The 20,999-nt window shown below is 46.9% G+C and overlaps 1 protein-coding gene across 5 annotated transcripts in view; it reads right to left on the bottom strand.

Moving 5' to 3' along the window:
- The window catches only part of nrp2a (neuropilin 2a), a 53,116-nt gene continuing 32,117 nt past the window's right edge, over positions 1 to 20,999 (bottom strand). The window contains exons 8-18 of one of the 5 annotated variants that reach the window (XM_034151266.1): positions 19,423 to 19,567; positions 17,868 to 18,043; positions 17,307 to 17,486; positions 17,067 to 17,211; positions 12,816 to 12,899; positions 12,594 to 12,698; positions 9,292 to 9,557; positions 8,665 to 8,761; positions 7,002 to 7,034; positions 2,273 to 2,335; positions 1 to 2,186 (exon numbers count right to left, since the gene is read on the bottom strand). In XM_034151266.1, coding sequence (XP_034007157.1) covers positions 1,882 to 2,186; positions 2,273 to 2,335; positions 7,002 to 7,034; positions 8,665 to 8,761; positions 9,292 to 9,557; positions 12,594 to 12,698; positions 12,816 to 12,899; positions 17,067 to 17,211; positions 17,307 to 17,486; positions 17,868 to 18,043; positions 19,423 to 19,567 — 1,599 coding nt within the window. In that variant the 3' untranslated portion in view covers positions 1 to 1,881. Of the gene's footprint in view, positions 2,187 to 2,272; positions 2,336 to 2,549; positions 5,206 to 7,001; positions 7,035 to 8,664; positions 8,762 to 9,291; positions 9,558 to 12,593; positions 12,699 to 12,815; positions 12,900 to 17,066; positions 17,212 to 17,306; positions 17,487 to 17,867; positions 18,044 to 19,422; positions 19,568 to 20,999 lie in introns of those variants that run through there. The other 4 variants (XM_034151268.1, XM_034151267.1, XM_034151269.1 and 1 more) reach the window with 4 other exon arrangements.

Here is a 20,999-nt window from a genome sequence, read left to right as displayed (position 1 = left end):
TTATGGTATAAATCCTTTATTAAATAATCATAACAATAATTATAATAACAATCATAAAAAGAGCATTTCTGTACAAAGTCCCCTTCAAAACAACAACAACAGCAGTCCGAGCAGTGCGAAAGGGGGGATCCCGTCCTTTTTTAAATTTTATTTACGTGTTTTGGTCCTCCCAGGCAGAAGGGGGCGCTGGGACACTGTAACTGTCAGCGTCAACTTTCTGTTTCTGATACCGGCTCCAAAGGCAAGCTGGACCCCCGAGGCTCCAAGGCACTTTGAAGAGAGTCAGTGGGGTCCAGAGAAGAGGGCCTCAGAGGAGAGGGTGTGTGTGTGTGTGTGTGTGTGTGTGTGTGGTGACAGCAAGATGGGATGAAATGTGTGTGTATTGAATCCATGGGGCATTTCTGTACTCCATGGTCTAAAATATATACCGTAAGCTTCTCAGCAGCAACTGTTGTTCCCTTTGATTCTCAGTGTTTATGAGTGTGTTCATGTTCTGTATATATATCTGTATATACAAGTGAAGTAATGTGTGTGTGTGTGCATGGGAGCTGACTTCCTCTCCCACCCTCTTCTTCTCATGGCTTAAGAGTCCATCAAGAGCGTGCAATACAAGACCCTTTCTGATTGGTTCAAAAACAGTCCCGAAGAATGCCTGCCTTGCTTTGCGAGAGCCGACATTTAAAAAAACAAAAAAACAGGCCACAATTAGCCAGTAGTTTGAGGTGGGGGTGGTGTGCTCTGTGTGTATGTGTGAGTAAGGGGGGATAGGTCCTTTAATCATGGCTTTTGAGGTCCACGTGGAAAGAGAAAGATATGGATACCTCTTCTCTTGTCTTCGTGTCGCCTCAACTTTCCTTTTTCATCATTTCCGTGAACAGTTTCTTTTAAGGCTTGTTGTGTGTCCGGGGCACGCAGTTAGTTTTATTTCCCCGCAGAAAGCCCATGACCCCTGTGAGAGAGCAGGGGTCCCACTGTCTCTCTGTTTGTCTTCAGTGGTTCTCAGTCCCTCACCAGCAATCCATAGGTTGCACCGACCAAAGCTCCTTGACCTTTTTACCATTAACCACAATGTAAACATGACCTTCTATTTGACAGGAACCAGTAACAACTAAATCTAACAATAACTCTCTCTGTCATTAAAAGAATGTGTTGAAAAGTCGCCCCCCCCCCCAACTCCCCACTTCTACACACACATACGCCTCTTTTTTTTTTCTACTTATCTGCCATCACAGGCTGGCGGTAGGCCAGAACGAAAACATTAAACAGAAAGTGAGGAACGGAGCGATGGACGTCTGGGACTAAAAATACCGCAGACTGTCAGGAACTAAGAGGATAACTGAGGCTGATAGGTAGCAGAGTCTCCGGACGGAACAAAAAAAGCCAACAGGCCACACAAAGGAGCTAAGTTCTAGGCCACTGTGTTCACATGTGATCAAAAGACGCTTGCTAAGCACGTTCCTAACCTACCACCTTTCCAACACAACGTGTTCTGTGTAGCTTACAGTATCAAAACTTCACCTGGTACAAATCTAGGATGCATTTATACACGTTTGGTGGAACAGGATTCTGTAATTGATATGTGTAGATACTTTTTGAGGCGTAACATCCCCGCAATGGAACGATCCATCTGGGTAACCCCAGTCTTTCTCTCATTGGTTATTTCACCACAAAAATACTACCAACACTGGACTGTGCCACGTTTTTTGAGCTTTGAAGTTCCCATTTGAGCTAAATAAAAGTGGCTTTCTGTTGTCCATATGTCTGAGGATCTGCACCACTCACTGAGGAAGTCAACTAAAGGTGAGGAAATGAAGAATAAAGTGAGAGGTTTTCACAGAATGGCAGCATCTCTCGCTCCGTTTCCCCTCTCGTGCAGCCTCCTCACGCCTCGGTGCAGCAGCGCTGTTGGTTCAGCTTGACCTTGTGCTTGAGGCCGTCGTACAGTTCGAAGTTGTAGTTCTCCAGGGTTGTGGAGGAGCGTGACGACAGGCCGCTGTAGGAGCAGGTGCAGTACAGCAGGAGGCCGGCGCACACCGCCCCCAGCACCACGCCCAGGGAGCTCATCACGATGATGGTGACCAGGATGGGGTCCAGGGTGTACAGCCACGAGTTGTCCTTCTCCGAGACGCGGGTCACCGGAGGGTCGGAGGACGGGGACGCTGTGTTCCACTCCGGGAAATGTAAAACTGTGAAGGGAAGAGAAAAGTTAGCTACACGACACTCAGAAGTGACTACATCTGATCAAAGGTGTTGCTGCGAGTAAGTGACTTACCTCCACCAAGAGAGTCTCTGCCACTGAAAAGACGTCCATCTCCAAATTCATTGGGTCTTCTAACTGTTAAAAAGAAACACGAAAATATAAGTCTTGAAGCATAAAACCTTAACATAATTGAAGTTATAAAGCTTTTTGCTGTTCCCAATTTAAAACCATTACAATCAACAGGTGGCACTGATTATTCACATTTTTACTGATAAACAACCCTTTAGATGTCGTCAAATCATATGTATTCTGTATTCAGCGTCCATATACACACACATGAGTCAGGGAATAATAGAAAAATATGACTTTATTAATAGAGAAAGATCATTATGATACATGTCAAACACACAGTCATCACATAGCATACTGATGGTATAAGACTGTTCATTCTGTGTGGATAAAGATGCAAACATCGAATAAGCAACATCATTATCACCGGTAAATTCATCGACACGGGTACTGTCAAACTTAAGAGTGGTGCATAAGATGATTAAAGAAAAGAAAACTAATGGCCACATTTAAGTAGTGCTTGTGAGAGGGGTGTGAACTGATATGTATGAGAGTGTCTGAATTGGATGATTATAAGTGTTGTAAAAACTTGCAGCGACTGCAGCACTTGAGCCAAATAGCTGGAGTGTACTTTAGATGAGTTTTCTCCTCACTGTGTGTGTGTGTGTGTGTGTGTGTGTGTGTGTGTGTGTGTGTGTGTGTGTGTGACGTGTGTGTGTGTGTGTGTGTGTGTGTGTGTGTGTGTGACGTGTGTGTGTGTGTGTGTGTGTTTGCGCTCGCTGCTCTTGGCAGGCATGCATAGTGGGAGTAACTGCTTGGCAAGGCACACGTCTGGATCTGGAGGTCTTTAGATGGCCAATGGCGTTATTAATACAGTTTCCGGGGCAACTGAAGTTGGCAGCGGATTGGGCGACGGAGGCGCGGTAGATGGGAGGGAAAAGTGCTTACCGCAGCCTTAATAAATGTTATCCGTCCATTAACTAATTACAACTATTAGAGGCTTGGAGCGTGACGGTGTGGAGATGGCAGAGTAGGGTGTCCCATCCCACCCCCCCAAGTTGATTTAAAAGCCTGTGGTGAGAGCCTGCCAAAAACCCTCCTTTTTCTCCACCAAGAGAAAAGTGCAGCTTCTAGATTGTGGGCGACAAATGGAGGTGCTTTCTGCTGAGCTGCGGGCGAGGAGGTGATGGATTTCTGCTGGTGTGACAGATCCCGAGAGCACGGGCCGTTAAGCCACAGAGTGAAGACCTCAATTTCATTCAATCTGAGGAGTTCAAATGGGCTCGTGTCAAATCTCGCCACCTCTGTACCGACTGATGAGAGAGAAATAGGGGATCAATTTGTCTATGTCAGTAAGAATTATTAGAAATGTCCCAATAAAACATGTTTTAAGATCCCAGATATATGTTAAACATGAATAAGAAGTGCATTCACTATGTTTTATATTATGTTAAAGCCATTCATGGCGTCTTATGGCACTGTAGGAAGAAGCATCGCTAGCTCTGCTCTGGTTCTCATAACGCCTGGGATCCCTCTGAAGGGTGCGCATATACAGATACACTTATTACTTCCAGCTGGTCCAGTGGCATTGTGGGATTTGTAGGAGTATAAATCAAGAGCGAAATGGTAATGGCAGACAGCTGTGTCTATTTACAACCCTAAAAACAACAAGCATATATTCCCACTGAAAACACAACAAGGCTGGGCTCAGCATGGGTTTCATCTGGGCGGCTCAAAGACATATGGAGGAACAATGGGGGTGGGTGGTATGTAGCATAAATGGGAGTGGGAACAACGTGCTTTATTACGCCAGAGAATCAAGATGAAACACTAAACACTGAAGACGGCTGCATCCATCACTGACTGATGCCTTTATCAGGAAGAGACAAGACGTTCAATCAAAGAGCTGGTTATCTCCATTTGTGATGCAGCACTTAAAGTATGATGGATTTGCATTCCTTTGTTTTTAAATGTGAACATGCTCTGTTGAAAAAGCACAATGGAGAGATTTTTTCCTAACAACCCCCTCACTATTGGTACAACTCATATCACAGCTTTCTCGTGTTGTTATTACAGAGATACCAAGAGCTTTATTTTTCCGGGGCTTGCCAGATCATTTCCACAGCCAGCACGTTGAATGCCTCTCAGCCTAACAGTTTCCTCGTCTCTCTCTCAGCGCTGCAGAGCTCCAGGGTCTCTGGGGTCTTGTTTCAGCCCGTGGTTTGGCAGCTCCGGCTGGCTCTCGCAGCAGGAGCGGCTCGACCCCTTCTCTTTGCAGCCCACACATGTCTGTGTGTGTCCGGGCTGGGGTCAGTCCAGGAGGACCGCTGGGGTTACGAGCAGCCAGACGGCACTCAATGGGCCGAGACAAGCTGTTCAGATAAATAACTTACTCAGACTTTAGTCCTCTCATCAGGAGCAGCACAGTGTGAAATGTCAACAGCAAACTCCTTAATGGAACAGAGAAAAAACCCAAGCTACATCCATCCAAGCAGAGAGGGAGGTGTTTCTTTAGCAAATGTTCACATGGCAGTTTAGTCATCATCACCCTCTGTAAACTAAATGAGGGTGGGGGTCGTCCAGTGGATGTTCTGTCAATCACACTGACATCACACGTACGCCCTGCTCTGCCAAACACACGCAGCTAATGCTCCTCCCTCAGCAGAGGGTCCGGTGTCGGTCCCGGCTGTCCAGCCTCACGGTCAGGACTGGCTCCACCCCTGGGGCGGCCATACTGGAGGACCAGTTAGAGTACTGGAAGCACTGCGAGGAGCTGTGATAGGCCACCGACAGCTGGCTCTTCTTGGTGGCCAGGTGTTGCCGGCAGCAACAGAGGGCCCTGACCAAGATGGCCACCGCCAGGAGAAGGAGGGCGCCCCCCGCGGCCATAATGTAATACCAGTGGATGGGTAAGGGAGGCACAGGAACGCCTCCCCCTGGTGGAGAGATACAGAGTGATTGGCCAGCGGGAAAAGAGAGGAGTGGCACTTTTCTACATTTAATTCTTTATTTTCTATCCCTGTTGTTCTTCATCATATGAACAGCAGGCGTGCACCTCGTATGAGCATGCACAAGCATGCCAGTTGCAAAAATTAAAACAAATCTCCAAGGCCAAAAATAAAAGTAAAAATGCATCCATGTCTCTCATGTAGCTGGGGTTGGAGTTTTCACACCAAGACCATCGAGGGATTTGGTTTGAAATCAGTCCAATGGTTGATCCAGTCAAATTCAATGCAATTAATTTGTCAAAAAAAGCTCTAATGGAATAACTTGGTGTGAAACAGAAGCCAAAAATAATTAGTTCTATAAGCACCCACACACATTGAATTAGGAAGCTTCCTCTTCCTGTTTCACACTGGCACAGGAAGTCACTGCCCCCCCCGATAAACCTCATGCAAGAATCAGTGGGATCCAATGTTCCAGAGCTCTCTGAGCTGATATTGGACTGGGATTTGTTGTTTATCTGGCTGGAGATGGCAGATTTGTTTTGAGTGCATAATTTATCCTGTTCTCTGTTCGTGGTTTCTGATTTTCTTCTTTCTCATGCATCCTCCTGCTGGCCAGTCCTCTCCCCCCTCAAGCCAAGCTCCGTCTCCTTGGAGACTATCTCCACAGATCTTATACGCTGCTGCCCCTGGCTTGAACCCTCTTCTCAAATTCTTGGTAAGTACCAACTAACCACCTTCCAAGAAGATTTTATTCGCCTGCTATGTGAAAATGATCCCCCGAAGACATGAAAAACTTTAAAATAAAGCCCGGGTGTTCCTTCAGAACTCAGACAGAGAGTTGTAAGACCGAGAGAATGTCAAATTGAACTAGGGAAGGTGAAGCAGAGCTGAATACATCCTGATTTTTGGACCGTGTCACATAATTACAGAGGGAAATGGTGCGTGCTGCTGCTACTTCACACTGCACACACTCATTAGACAGAGCTGAGTTAGGAGGAGAGAGACACCGCGCCTGCCGCTGCTCAGTCACTCTATCTGATTGCTTTCCACTGGGGACACTGGTGTGTGTGTGTGTGCGTGTGAGGTGATATTCATGTGTGTGTTTGTGCATGTTTATCAAGGGTTAGAGACTCCGTGTGAGTGTGTGTGTGAGGCAGAGGAGTAGAAAAGCGGAAGAAGTGCACACACATCACATTCGCACTGAAACCGCCGAGCTCTTATCTTATTGGAAGACATTATGAGATGCCAAAACACTAACATCAATCTCATAGAGTCCCCCAGGATGCTCTAACTATTTTTCATGAGGCAGACAGTTATTTAAAACCCTTCAGGCTGTGTCAGGCAGTGAGAATATGTAGCTCTTTTCAAATATCTGACTCCATGAGGTGCGCTTGATTTAGCTTGCCTTGCACGCAGAGTTAGCTCTTTTGAGACTAACGCTTTGTTTCCACTGAGACTGACAAGATAAAACTAGTGCACAACAGCACAGTGAGATTATTCATTTGGCATTTTTTAAATTTAGATTTTAGCGTGGGGTTTAGTATTTGATTGGTGATGTGCACATGCTGATGCCATGAATCATGTTTTAATAATGAATGCAGATGTATTCATCTGGAGTCACACAGCTATAGCCGACTCAGCCTCAGTGTTGTTGCTTTGGGCTTTTTATTTAAGTGTTTGATACAACTCGGTGCCACCAAGCAGCAAAACCCCAGGCTAGTGCAAACCAACGGGCAGGAAGCAAGACCACAGAGGAAGTGACATCATATCAAAGTCAAACTCACCTGGGTTTTCAGGAGAAAACGCTGCGAAGGGTTCTGCGAGGACAAAGAGAGAGGCATGGAGACAGGAGGGAGAGAGGGGGGAGAGACAACTGTTAGATAACTTGAAATAAGATGGGAAAAGTCAGCCAAATGTCACACAAATGTCACAAGACTATCAAAGTCCTCCTGAGGAAATTTGAGTTAATTCCTCAGATAACTCACATGAGTTATGGCATTTACTCGGCTGCTTTGGCAGAATGCAATTTCAAACAGAGTACATTGTGTGAGTGGGGAATCTAAATCTAAGATGGGCTGAGTTTATGGGCTCCGTATGTGTGTGTGTATGTGTGTGTGTATGTGTGTGTCATCGCAAAGTTCACGCATTTCAAGTTGTTTATCTGCCGAGGCCAGTTAAACTGGAGCGAGCAGGTTTTTTTTTTCTGGCTTGCTGCAAATGCACAGAGCAGAACCTTTACTTTGATTGGCTGGAATGCAAACACAAATAACTGATGTGTGTGTGTGTGTGTGTGTGTGTGTGTGTGTGTGTGTGTGTGTGTGTGTGTCCGGGGGCGAGTGGGAGAAAAAGAAAGACGGAAACCGACTTGGGAACTTGTGCCTCTTGGCGGGAACCCAAATATACTGTGAAAAACTCGACTGCGTTGGGTGATAAGCAACATCCCAGCATGCTCTGGGAGTGGCGAAGGAGGTGAGGGAAGGGAGGAAGGAGGAAACACAGCAGCGTGGAGGCAGTGTGGGGGGGGGGGGGGGGGGGGGGGTCTTAGCTGTCATCTTTGCCTTCCAAGCTGCTGTGCTGCATCGACTCTCTGAAGACTCTCATGACACAGACAAATGATTGATAGCAAAAACACACACAGCAGAAGTGTTCGAGCGACAGACACACACTCTCTCTCTCTGCTCCACACTGCAGTCAGTCAGAAGATGACGTCAGGGTCCAGGCTGTGAACCCCCGGCTCGCTCTCTGATCTGTTTAAGACCCTCTCCAAAGCCCCTGCTCGGGCCAGATTAAGGGCTGGGCTGGCGCTCGGCTCGCACCAGGCACCGGAAAGTTGCTTGGGAAACAGCCTGTCTAGTAATTCCCTTTGACGGCTCGGGAAAAGCTGTTTACAAACACGACAGAGGAATGAGCGCGAGAGAGAGAAGAAGAGAAATCTAATGAAACATAGATTAGCATCGCCGGGGCCCACGGGGCGTTTATGGCCTAGTTTGACTATTCTTCTTTCTTTTTCTTTCTGGAGGAATAAACGCTGTCCCTCCCTCTCCTTCCTCCTTTCATCTCCGTGCTCGGAGGAAAGGCTGTCTCCGAAACTGGGATGGGTTTAGGGGTGGGGGGGGTGTTTATCTCTGCATGTGTGTCACTGATCAAGGACCTGCTGGTTAAAAGTGGAGGAGGTGTGAGGGAACACTGACGGAGAGTGAGGCGGTGGGTCAAATAGATGTGTGTGTTTGTTTATCAAATATTCTTTCGGAGTGAGAAGATGGAGAAAAATAAAGTTTGTCACCACATGTGTGTCTGTCAGAGTGTGTGTGTGTGTGTGTGTGTGTCAGAGTGTGTGTGTGTCTGTCAGAGTGTGTGTGTGTCTGTCAGAGTGTGTGTGTGTCTGTCAGAGTGTGTGTGTGTCTGTCAGAGTGTGTGTGTGTGTGTGTCAGAGTGTGTGTGACTTACGTGTACACTCTTTGAGGGGCGTGCTGGAGCTCATGTGGATGTTGTCTATCCAGATGTGTCCTCTGGTGCCGTGCACGAAGAAACCCTCCATCACAACCTAGCGCGGGAGGAAGACGAGGCATTCAAAGTTGAGAAACAAGAGGAGGGAGAGGAAGACGGAGACAGGAGGAAGGCAACAGGGAGCAGAGGCACGTCGAAAATGGGGACAGCAGGAAGAGGATAAAAACTTAATACGGTGCCTGTGATTTCAAAGTTGCACTCAACACTTGCAATCATCCTCCCCATCTCTGCAAGCTCCTTCAGCTGACTTTTTTATGAGCGCGCTAACTGCTTGTGATGTCTTTGACAAATGCACGAACAATCACACAGCCAGTGGAGACAATATGGGTTACGTTAGCTGTGTTTGAAGCCAAACCTGGCCTTAGGTGACAGAGATTAAAACGGATGCTTTCATATGCTCTGAGAAGACTGATCTCCCTCTAACCAAAGACTTTAAAGACTGGGGAGGTATACAATAAAGGGTATGACCCAGATACCTATTATCAAGCAGGCACCCTCTAATATAGTTTAATGTGGTGTTTTTCATACCAGATCCATTCCAGAAAACTAGAATAAACGTTTCATTACCTGGAAGTCTTTGGGGGAGCGAGGCAGGATGGTGCGTCCCTCCCTCCACACGGGGCCCTGGTCGTCTTTCAGGGTCCACAACACGGTCTCCTCGTTGTGGGCGTCCCGCAGCAGGACCTTCAGGTGGCCCTGGGCTTCCCCCGACAGCTGGTAGGAGAAGCTGAGGCACAGGGGCCCGCTGTCGGCCCCCAGCACCGGGCTCACGATCCAGGCCTGCTGCTGCTCCGTCTTTAGGCTGGCGTCCATGTGCAGGTAGCTGTTGAGCTCTGGAGGGGAAATAACACAGAGATTAGTCGTGTTGCTCTGAATACGTGTCATTTAACAGTTAATATCACAAGTGGTTTGAGAACTGTTCCTAAAGCCACACTTTCCACGTTTTGAAAATCCGATAAACTTTGGAAATGTGTGGATAAAGTCATCGGATTAAGTGAAAAATAAAAGAGACATTGAGAATCTCACAGCGGCGATGTGCAATCAAGCTGTTTTAGTATTTGTACCAGATTGCTGAAATGAGCAGAGCTTTGTTTTAACCTTTAGTTCGCTGCTCGCTACAGTCAAATGAAAGTAAAAATAATAAGCGTGATTTAATGGGGTTCTTCATTTCAGCTGGAGGCAATGAAACACAGGAAATTTGAAAGGATGTGAAGACTTCTGATATGCTCTGGAAGTGGATGCTGCTGGAACCGGTTTGTGGGGCACTTCTCATACACACAATTACCATCATAAATCACTGCTGTTTGCTCATACAGACAGACAGACTCATATGTACATATGTTTTCACACAATATCAATATCTCCAACAGAAAAAATGAATCACCACTTGCTAACAGGAACTGGATCACCCGTGCACAATAGTCACCGCTAACAATAGGGAAGTGACAAATGTAAACACAGGGAAGAATGGGTCCAGTGAGAGCGTCACATGGAGCGCTAACAGAACTCCAGCAAAGACCCTCGGGGCCCATTTCTCTTCATTCCCTTCCAGGTAAATGACTTACACTACGGAAAAGTCCAACAAAAAGCACGCCGCCCCATTTGTTTACATCAGAGGATGTTTAGTTTGCAAATTGGATGCCGACATGAATTCCATTGTGAGCGATCGGGAGCCTACAGTATGTTTCAGGTTGTGTTTGTGAGAGAATGACTCAAGGAGGCGTCTAGTGAGGAATTTCTTAAGTGGGCCTTGTGGGAAAATGTCCAGTATCAACAATCTGCAGATGAAATCACCTGCTTCATCATGAACCGCTTCAACTGCGCGCCTTTCTGTCGTACAAGCAAGGAAAAAAGTGGTGTGAGACAAATCAGGGAGAGCTGGAAGGTAGTTTTCCAATGTTGTTTTCTTTACAACAGCGTCTGATTTTATCTACAGCACCTTGTAGTAGCAACCAGTGTGTTTTTAGCGCTGCCGTGATTACGCTATTGAACGACTGGGTCGATAACCTTTCGCTGTGTGTGACTGTGAGTGTGTGTCCAGCAGATCCGACAAGCAGTATCCGGAGGGACAGATTTTCCTGGGACTTGACAGCTCTCCTCTGCCCCGCCATATGCACAGACTCGCCTGTGTGTGACACTTCAGACACTGTGTGTGACAGTATGTCCCTCGGCCTTTCTCAGCCCTGGAACGAGTGGTGTGTGTGCTCTCCTCTGCTCCACATGCTACTGTTTCCCTGTGTATACACTACACCTATGGATGATGTGCGAGGTGTTTCATCACACGTTTTAATGCGAGCACCACAGCCTCTTCCGTTCTCACATTTGAAGCGCGGCGTCTCGCAGCGCACCCCCCATTGTTGTGCCTCTTGTTCGCCAGACAGCTCATAATCGAGCCTGCCTCTCCATACCCAGCACAACAGAGCATTATTAATCCATTTCACAGCGGTCTCCTGCAGCGAGAGGCAAACAAGGATTCAATCTATGAAGCCTATTTAGCATGTTTTTCCTAGTGGGGGTGTATTAAGACAAATAACACGGGGCTAATTCCTCCTCTCTGCCTAATAACTGGTTTCATGGCTTAGGTCAGGAGGTGAGGGGATCATGGTGTCTGGGTCTCCTGGAGTAAAAGAACTATGGAGGATTAAACAGTGATTTGATAGCAGTGAAGTAATGATCCTGCGTCGGCTGACCTTTAACATCAGCCGGGAGAATCAAAGGCTGGCGTGGCGTGTCAAAAAAAACCGACTGGGAAATGATACTCCACACATGAAAGCCACAAACCTGACTAATCTGAGCAACATTTCCCGATCCGGGCCGTGATGAAAGACGCCGCTTTGAAGCCCGCTGTCGAAGATGGCTTTGACCTGAATCGCTCACACTTCAGGAGCGTCTGCTGCTGAACACGACCCAGGTGACATCGCCAATTTGACCAAAAAAAAGCAGGCCGTGTTGAACCTCTTGTTTGATTCCCTCCAGCTGCAGGAAAGCTGAATATTTCATGGAGACTTTGCTCGAGACACACGTGCATTTTAAAACAAAGTTGGATAACAATCCCTATGAAAAACTATAAATAGTGCAATAAAAAAGCACCCTCCCTAAACCCAGCAGGATACTTCTTCTATAGTTTTTAATAACACGCCGAAAGCTGCACTTTTTTTATCCGGGACTGTGTAAAAAGGGAAAGTGAATAATTATTTCTTCAAGGAGTGACTAAGTAGACGGAGGATGTGCCTGGGGTGATGGAGAGGCAGCAGCGGACGGCTGAGAATAAACGCTTTGGAGTCTCCTGCTCTGAACTTAATTGGAGCTACCGGGTCTTAACCCCTTCCTGCGAGACGTCACATGCTTTGACACACAGAGGCGAGGGAGCTGGTGTGTGTCACATGTGAAGCTGTGTGTGCTGAAAATGGCGGCGGCATCTCCTTCCATTCCTAAATCCATTTTCATTCATTTCTCATCCGCTCGGAGAAGATCAGCGCGGCTGGCAGACGACGTCGCTGCTAAATTAGACCGGCTTCAATTTAAGGAATTATTTTAATCAAATTGAAAAAAGGACTCTATGAAGATGCAGACGGAGAACGACTCCATTTCATTAGTGTCTGGACTCGGCGAAGTTGATAAAATAAACTAAATGCATTTCTGCTTGTGCAATTTTCTGCGCCCGTAATGAAATGATCCTTGCATACATAAAAGCTTTGCAGCAAAGATCCAGAAAAAGAAGTAGAGATATCCATAGTCTGCCAGAGCAGCCTACAGCAGGAGAAACCCTGCAGAACTACATGCAGCTCGCTGTCCATCACATGTTTGTGAGTCGTTAACCAGACAGTGAATCACACAGGATCCTTCCTATGACTGATGTTGAGACTCACCGTGGCTGTGCAGGGACCAGAGCAGGGGGGCGTTGGGGTCGTGAGTCCACCCACACAGGCCCTGATCGAAGTCACAAATGCTGTCTGATGGAGGATAGGTGGCTACTGTGGAGGTGGAGAGGGAGAGAGAGAAATGCGTCCTGCTTTACGTAATGTCCTTTCAAAGGCTTTCATCTTTTCTATTACTCCTCTAATAACACCATTAATGCTGCCTGGCCTCACCTGTGGTAAAGGTGGTGGCGGTGGTGGTCTCAGTGTCGGCGGGAACAGTCGGTGTGGCGGTGTCGGCCGGCGTGGTCATTTCTGCAGAAACAAACATAACACACAGCTCAGGTCAATGTAAGAAACACACATTAGATCACAGGATGTTTGTTCAAGAGGTTATTCATGTGGCATTTCTCCTTACGTGAGGTAGGGCAAAGAAAAACAGATGTGAGAGGAAGTGATAAGAAACAAAGGCAGAAAGAACCAGGAAGTAATGACTTACAGTGGATGTATACAGCTTTAATAACCAGACATAGTGTGACATCTTTTGCTTTGTCTTGGGAGTTAGAATCGGAAATAACACGTGTATTTTGTTGAGAAAATCTAAAGCACTACGACAGCAAAGAGGCAGTGCATAAAAAAAGAGGCTTACATATAAGAGGCAAAATAATAAGATAAAAATAAAGCAACTGTATGTGAAATAAAATAGGAAGCTACTATACTTTTTTAACAGAAAACTGAGAGCAATTTCAAACCATAATTCACCACATAAACAGCTTGTCTCATTGCGCTGCGTATTTAGGGTGAGTTAAAGCTCTTATCATAACTGAGAGTGTGAGGTCACTGCACCCAAGAATCCTCCCCTTATGTTGTGTCTGGGTGCTAGGGCGTCAGTATCAGTCTAACAAGTATGCAGACACACACGCTACACACAATGCAGTCACACACATTGCACACAGACCCAGAGTCGGGGTTAAGGCTGATGGATAGATGTGTTTAAAAACTCCCACTCTGTTTTCTTTTCGGGAACTTCCCTGTGTGTTACCAAGTGTCTCACTCGCTATAACTCATACTGGCTCAGAAGAAGAGAAAGCAAACAAAAAGTCAAATGTATGATGTTCTCTCTGCCTTTAACATCTATTTAAGCACGACTAAATCATCGGGACAAACAAACAACACACTACGGCAAGGCAATTTGCACATTAAAGTGCATCACGTGTGCGCCAAACAGACATGTGCTGAGCAGGCTGCTGGAGGAATGTGAGGTGGGAGAAAGCGCCGGGTTATTGGGAGCAGATGGGTCAGCCCGGGTGTGTTGTCTATATATCACTAATGCAGCTACAGATATATCGCTTCCTTTTCTAACTTAACTGACATGAAATAGCACTGAAAATCATTTTACTTCTCATATTTCCCTGACAGGTCCGTCAATTGGATCTGAAACACAAAACTGTGCAAACATCCCCAAAGAAAAATCACACGGATCCATCTCCAACCTTTTCTCTGCTGGTCGGCTGTTAGTGTCAATAATAGAGCCTCCCACTGGTCTTGCTGCATGACAACCATTATCATTTAGAGACTATGAAAGGCACTGAGGGCAACAAACGCAGCGTGATACACAATTGATCCGCTTAGAGGAACTTCCTGTGGAAATGAGTGGCACGGCGCCCCAGCTGGAGAAATGGCAGGCATGAAAGAGCCTGACATTAACCCAGCGCTAATGTCACATCCTTTATGCCCGTCATTAACTTTCTAATGAGACTTTTAACGCTGCCTGCCCACGGGGAAGGGAAGGGAAGGGAGTGGACCCTCTTGTTCTTCTTCTCCCCCTTGCCTTTATATTCCAGTCCAACCTTTGAGTCCTTCACCTAAGTCTTGGGACGGGGTGTTAAAATAAACCTATATATTACTTTAGCGCCCAAACACACGCGCTCCCATGTGTGCATACGACCAAACACACATAAACACACGATCCAGTCCATTAAGATTCAGCCTGCTCCTGAGCACTGCATGCTCTCAAAGGTCAGGCCTTGTCACAGTGTAAATGTGCTGACCTTTCCAGGGTGTGACAGCAGAGTCGGGGGCAATGGGAATGGGCCGCTGCTTGTGTGTTTACGTGACACGGAGAGAGAACGCGCGTGCGAACGTATGTGACCTGCCCACCTTGCCCCGAGCCATAACCTTGACGGTGTGTGTGTGTGTGTGTGTGTGAGGCCTGTTCTGTGCAGAGGCTTCTTGTAATGCAGGAAAAGTCCCTCTGCAGCGGAGTGTTGTCTTACATAATGTGTCTGCTGCTGCTGCTGCTGCAGGTGATGATGCAAGTCATCATCATGCACGGGATGAGGCTCACACACTTAGAACTGGACCCAGGGGAACCGCCGGCACGGATAATGGAGGTGCACACTCGTATAAATACACACCGCAGCTTCGCATGCATAGATATACGCTCATAAAAACACACGTAGACATACACACGGATAAATGCTTTTTTATGCTTATTTTTCAACACACACACACACACACACACTTTTATACACAGGGTGGAGAGAGCTCTCTGCTAAAAGACATTGCTCCCTCCGAAAGTATCTGACTCAGCAATATGTCAGAGAAGAGAAAAAAAAAATCTTCAATTATGTAGAAAGCTTTTCTGTAAATCTCCGCTTGGCAGGCACACACACACACACACACGCAGACAAATGGATGTGCATGCACGCATACACCCAAAAAGAACATGATGGGAAAGATAAGTAGCCATTGTTTGATATTTTGTAGGGTGGGGTTAAGTGATCAGATCAAGGTTCCATCACAAACACACATTTCCTAAAGTATGGGTGAGCTCCACCATATTTACTGAGGTTTTGCTGAGCCAGTGTGTGTGTGTGTGTGTGTGTGTGTGTGTGTGTGTGTGTGTGTGTGTGTGTGTGTGTGTGAGCTACTATCCAATTCTCCTAAGACTGAAATGGTCCTACCTGAATAAAAAGGAAGAGATATTTTGCATTTTTTTCCAAGATATGTCGCTGAGACGTATTTCCTGAGCTCATACATTTTTCATTTTTTAGAGAAAACGTCAATGTGAGGCTGTGTGTGTGTGTGTGTGTGTGTGAGACAGATGTGAATCAACAGGGGGGGGAAACAGAAGGAGTCAGGACCAACAGCAGTGAGATGGAAAAGAGGTGCGAGTGATGAGTAACTGAGGAGGAGGAGGGTGGATAGGAAAGGAGAAGAGGCATGGTAACGAAAAAAAACATTTACGGACCCACGCACTGGGCCTCAGGGTGGGGAAAAGAAAGAACTGAGACCATGTGTACGGGGAGAGAAGCTGCTGCTCTGTTCAAACTACAGATACGGGGTTCTATTTCATCAGCTGAAACCACGTTAAGGAACTCAAAAGAGGGTATAAGTGACGACAAAACAAAGGAAGTGAATAGTTTGGAGTGTGAGGGGATGTGGATGATTCACAGGATGTCACTCAGCAGTGGTTCAGTGTTCCTGCTGAGTGTGGAGGCCTGTGAACAATGTGTGACCCTCAGCAGCAGCTCTCTGTCACACGTTTCACACACTATCTGCTAAAATCACGTCTCTGCAAAAAGTGCAAATTCCTAACCTGCTTTTTTTTAAATATATATAGTTGGGGGATCTGTTCATCGTGCCTGTCACTCAAACAGTAAATGCAAAACACACTGTTTCCTGTGTGGTACGGGGGAAAAGTGACCAGGTTTTTACATCAGCAGAAGTTAATGTGCAAAGCGTTTTCTATCATTCACAGATTTCTGCTTTATCAATTACTTTTTTAGAATTTTTTCAGAGTGTGTCTGTGAGTGTGTTTTACTCTCTGCACGACTCTAATCATGCCTGCTTAATATTCTATCCCTCTTCAACTACATAACACTTCATCAGCACTTGTACAAGCACACAAGCTGTCACGCACGAATCACCTCAATGAGGGCCACCTTGCATTTGGAGTCTGGAGAGTTCACATGTACAGTTTTTTCTTTCTGCAGTGTATTCCGTGTGTTTGTGCTTAACATGTTGTGCTGTGGAGCCATCCTGTTCAGACACAGAGGGAGTGGTAAACAGTGAGAGTCCAGATGTGTGTGTTTCTGCAGCGCTAACCTCACATCTGGAGAACAGACCGTGCTGGAGAGTGAACAAACCGAACGCTCCCTCTCTCTCTCCGGGGACACATTCCTCCCAACCGAGCCCCGTCCGCTCCCTGCTGCTGAGGACACTTGCTGTAGCTAACTTATATTTTCCAGGTGAAATAACCTTGGATTCAAATCAAAATCTCAACCTCTTGAGAGTCACCGCCCTCCCCTTTCCAACATTTGGTGTCTCCTCACCTCTGGTAACGGACTCTCATGCATATCTAATGCGAGCCTCACTTTCCAGCGCCTTCCTCAAGGTCCACTCACTTCTGGTTAGATCAGCTCATTATGGTGTAGGAGCAAATGATCATAAGTGAAATGATTCCCCGTCAGAATGTCCTACCTGGAAGCTCGCAGCCCAGGATCTCCACCCTCATGCCGATGCCTGCTGGAGACCACCTCTCCGGGTACAGCCTGATGTACTGCGACACGATCTCCTCGAAGCGCCGCAGCTCCGGGGCGTCGTAGTGTGTGTTCCCCTCGAAAAGCTGCCACAAATACACAAAAATCATGTCATTTTTTACATTTGGAAACAAAATTCTGATTCTTCCATGCTTCTTTTTTTCCCCCTCGCCCACCCCACCTTCGGCAGGCTGGTTTTGCTGTCCATGATGAAATTCCACTCTTTCCCGTTCAGGCTGTGCGCCACTTTGTACTTCCGGACAAACGCCCGGTTGTCTGTGGTCGCCCCGCTCGCTGCGTCCCCCCCCCTCGCTCCCTGGGTGATCACTCCTCGCACCGTTTTGGGCACACCGAGGTCCACCTGGGATTAGATTCAGATGCATACAAGATGATTAATATACTTTACACAGAACAACACATGGTTATGTCATATATTATTAGAGTATACAGTATTTATTCTACTGTACAGTATGTAATTGTGCATTCTTCTTAATTGTATTCCATCTAAAAAGGTATATATCTTTCCATATTCCTCCAGCTTACTTTCACCAGTATGGCTATTGCATTGGATTTTATTTCTTTACTATATGTTACTATATCAAATCTCCAAAACTAAAACTTGACAGCGCATAATATAGCACATGAATGATGTTTCTGTCGTGCCTTCAATAATATTTTACTGTTGGTCATCTGGAAACACACAGTCAGGAAAAGTACAATGAATGCAGTAAACTCCTCTCACCTGCAGCCACTCCTCTCCGGCCAGCGGCTGCGCGGGGGCGGGGAACCAGCCGGAGCGACTGGCCACCAGCCGGGCGGTGCTGGGGCTCCAGCCCAGGTCCCGGCTGGAGGACACGGAGATCTGAGCGTCGGGCAGCAGGCCGGACAGCAGGCCCTGCAGCTCGGAGCATGGAGCATCTGGAGAGGGAAGAGGAGAAGCCGCAGATAAGTTTAACCTCCACCTCGGGCGGCGCTGATGGAGAGGCGACGACCTTACACACACTCACGCTGCTACACACACTCACGCTGCTACACACACTCACGCTGCTACACATATCCCCGCCTGGGAGCTGTTAAGCCTCGCCGCAGGATTGCACTGCTGGCCACTGAGCGGTGAGAGTTTAGACCGGAGCAGAGAGGACAAGTTCTGCAGCTTCATGTTAAATATATTAGACTGCCATTAGTGAGATGAAAGCATGCAATAACTGCCCTGCTTTCAAATCTCAAACACAAACATTTTAAATATGTTATATTCTCTACAAAAGCTTTGTCTTTTCGCTGTGCTGCACACATCTTATGTACACTCACTGACTGTGGGGAAAGTCCCGCGTACATGCAAAAGCACTTGGAAATGAAACTCATGCAGATATGGATGAGCGGGTCGCACTGAGAGGAACTTGCTGAGGGAGGATGTGAAAGGCAGAAATGAGGATTAAGGGGATGAGGGAGGTATAATATGAGGAGCCAGGAGGCAGGGAAGTAGAGAGTAAGGAGAGGATGACGGCTGGGGGAGAAAGGGAGGAGGGCAAGATGTTGGAGAGGCTCCTACAGAGACAGGAGGAGGAGGAGGAGACACAGAGGAAGGGCACGAGGAAGAGAGATGGGGAGATGTTAGTTGTGCTGACGGTTTAAGAGAACACAGATCAAAGTTTGATGCTGTTATGTCACTGCAAAAGCAGGGGATGTAAATAATAAATAAAAGGCATAGAAAGTGTGTGTGTGCTGGTGGGTGGTGTCTGTGTACATTTCATTGGGGGGTGCTTGCTTTTGAGGTCAAATGCTATATATAGAAGCTGTGGATGTACCTGTGCTGTACGAGCTAACGGTTGCTCTGATAGCAGCTGTTGAGGGAGACGGGAATCACAGTTTCTGATGTAAGAGTGAACGGGGAGCCATGAATGATTGATCCATACTCATCTCTCAATATAGAGGAGACATCAAAAAAGGTTCTAAAACCACGAGGGGGGGAAACTGGAGGGAGATGGAGACAGAAAGTGAGTGCGGAGAATAAATGGAGAGGGAACTGACACTGCTGCTGGAGAATAGAATCAAAGTTTCCTTAATTAGCTTCCTATGTGTAACGGATATCAGGAAGAGTGTGAGAAACTAAACCTACGTGTGTGTGTGTGTGTGTCAATGACAGTGTGTGTGTGTTCCTAGTTGACGGTTAAGGGGGTCATTTTTTGCAGTTTTGGGAAGCTGTTTCAGTCAAAGTTATAGAGTGTGAAGCCGGGTGATTCTGGCAACCTGTCAGCTGGCAAAATGAAGGTTAGAAAAGTCTAACCCGTGACACACACCTGTGATCTGGCACCCGTAGAGCTCGAAGCGCAGGGCGATGCCGTTCTTCCAGGTCTGTGGTCGGATACGAACAAAGCGGGCGAGGACCGGCTGCGGGACGCGGTTCAGAACCACCTCAGTCGGGTCTGTGTTGCCGTGGAAAATCTGTAGAGTGAAGAGAAACAAAGGTAAGGAGATGAACCGCTCATTATGGTATCAGTTCCCATCTCTCTCTTTCTCACACACACACACTACACTGCTCTACACACCCCCACAGTGCACGGTTTCGCTCTGCTTCACACACACACACACACACACAGTGGCAGTCCGGACAAAGCAGAGACAACCCAAACACGGATCCGATGTCACCGGCCCAGCTGTCGATGTGTTTTGGGGTCAAAGGTTGGACGCTGGGAGGCTGGGAAAACCTGAGGATGGATGAGGGTTCCTCTCTCTCTCACACACACACACTGCTCCTCATATACCAGCTACCTCCATGCTGGTGGCCGCAGGAAGCTGTGGGAGACATGACCTGACATGTCCAAACATGATTGGCTGTCAGACGCGCAGGAAGTGTCTCCAGGTGGGCAGGATGTGAGAGAAATGTACTTCCCAAAGCATCAACTTTCATTTCTTATTGACGTGCACTCGGTTCCTTCCACGGGCACTGAAGCAGCAGGGTGGGGCAGCAGGTGTCAGAGGGCAAATGTAACCAGGGTGCTCAAGTTACTTCCTGTTTTGGGTTTCGAGGGCGTTAAGTGGGGACATTCAATAACAGACAGAGATGCTCCTTGTTGTTCTTGTTTCGAATCACTTCCTCTTCCCTCCATTACATTTCAACACCTGCATCCATTAGCCCCCTTAAATATCCTCCTCAAAACCGTTGAGTTGCTATCTCTGCACACATCCTCTCGCCCTTATTGCCTTTCTTCCTCTTGTTGGTGGCTACAAACTGAAACCGCTCACACAAAGACACAGGAACCCACACACACACACACACACACACACATCCTACACTCTCGGAGAAGGAGAGGACGTGTATTTAAGTGAGTGACTGTTAAGTGTCATTCACTATGTGTCTGTGGCCGCTGTGGGTCTGGAGATATTCCGCTAACATCACAGCCGCAGTGCACAATGGAAAGACAAGTGCTACAAGCAGCTGAATTAAACATTAAAAGGCATCATTTCCTAAAAAGATGCCTACATGATTTTTCTTTTACTCTCTTCCTAGCACAGGATGATCAAACCAAAGCACGCTCCCTTAGCTTAAGAATTGGATTCCCTCTTGTTTTGATAATGTTGTTTTGTGAGTCTGCAATATTGCCGTTATAAAATGACCTATTTGTAAAATTCCCTGTGTGGCACAAAAATGGATATGATATTCCAGAAATTCCATAACCAGCGGGAATATGATAGATACGACTTCAAAATCCGACTCAAGGGGTTTTATTTGATTTTGGGCATGGCCTGATTTAATCAAGTGCAGCTGACACTGGTAATACAAAGCAGTGTGAGTGTTTGAACAGATAAGCGGGTCTATCTGCGCGGTATCTGCTGCTGGATTGAGGATAGACAGCCGCTGTGTTTACCTCAGAGG

The sequence above is a fragment of the Trematomus bernacchii genome, unplaced genomic scaffold, assembly GCF_902827165.1.
Source record: "Trematomus bernacchii unplaced genomic scaffold, fTreBer1.1, whole genome shotgun sequence".
Taxonomy (NCBI): Eukaryota; Metazoa; Chordata; class Actinopteri; order Perciformes; family Nototheniidae; genus Trematomus; species Trematomus bernacchii.
Note: the sequence above shows the minus strand (reverse complement) of the source record. Positions and strands in the feature narration are given on the sequence as shown.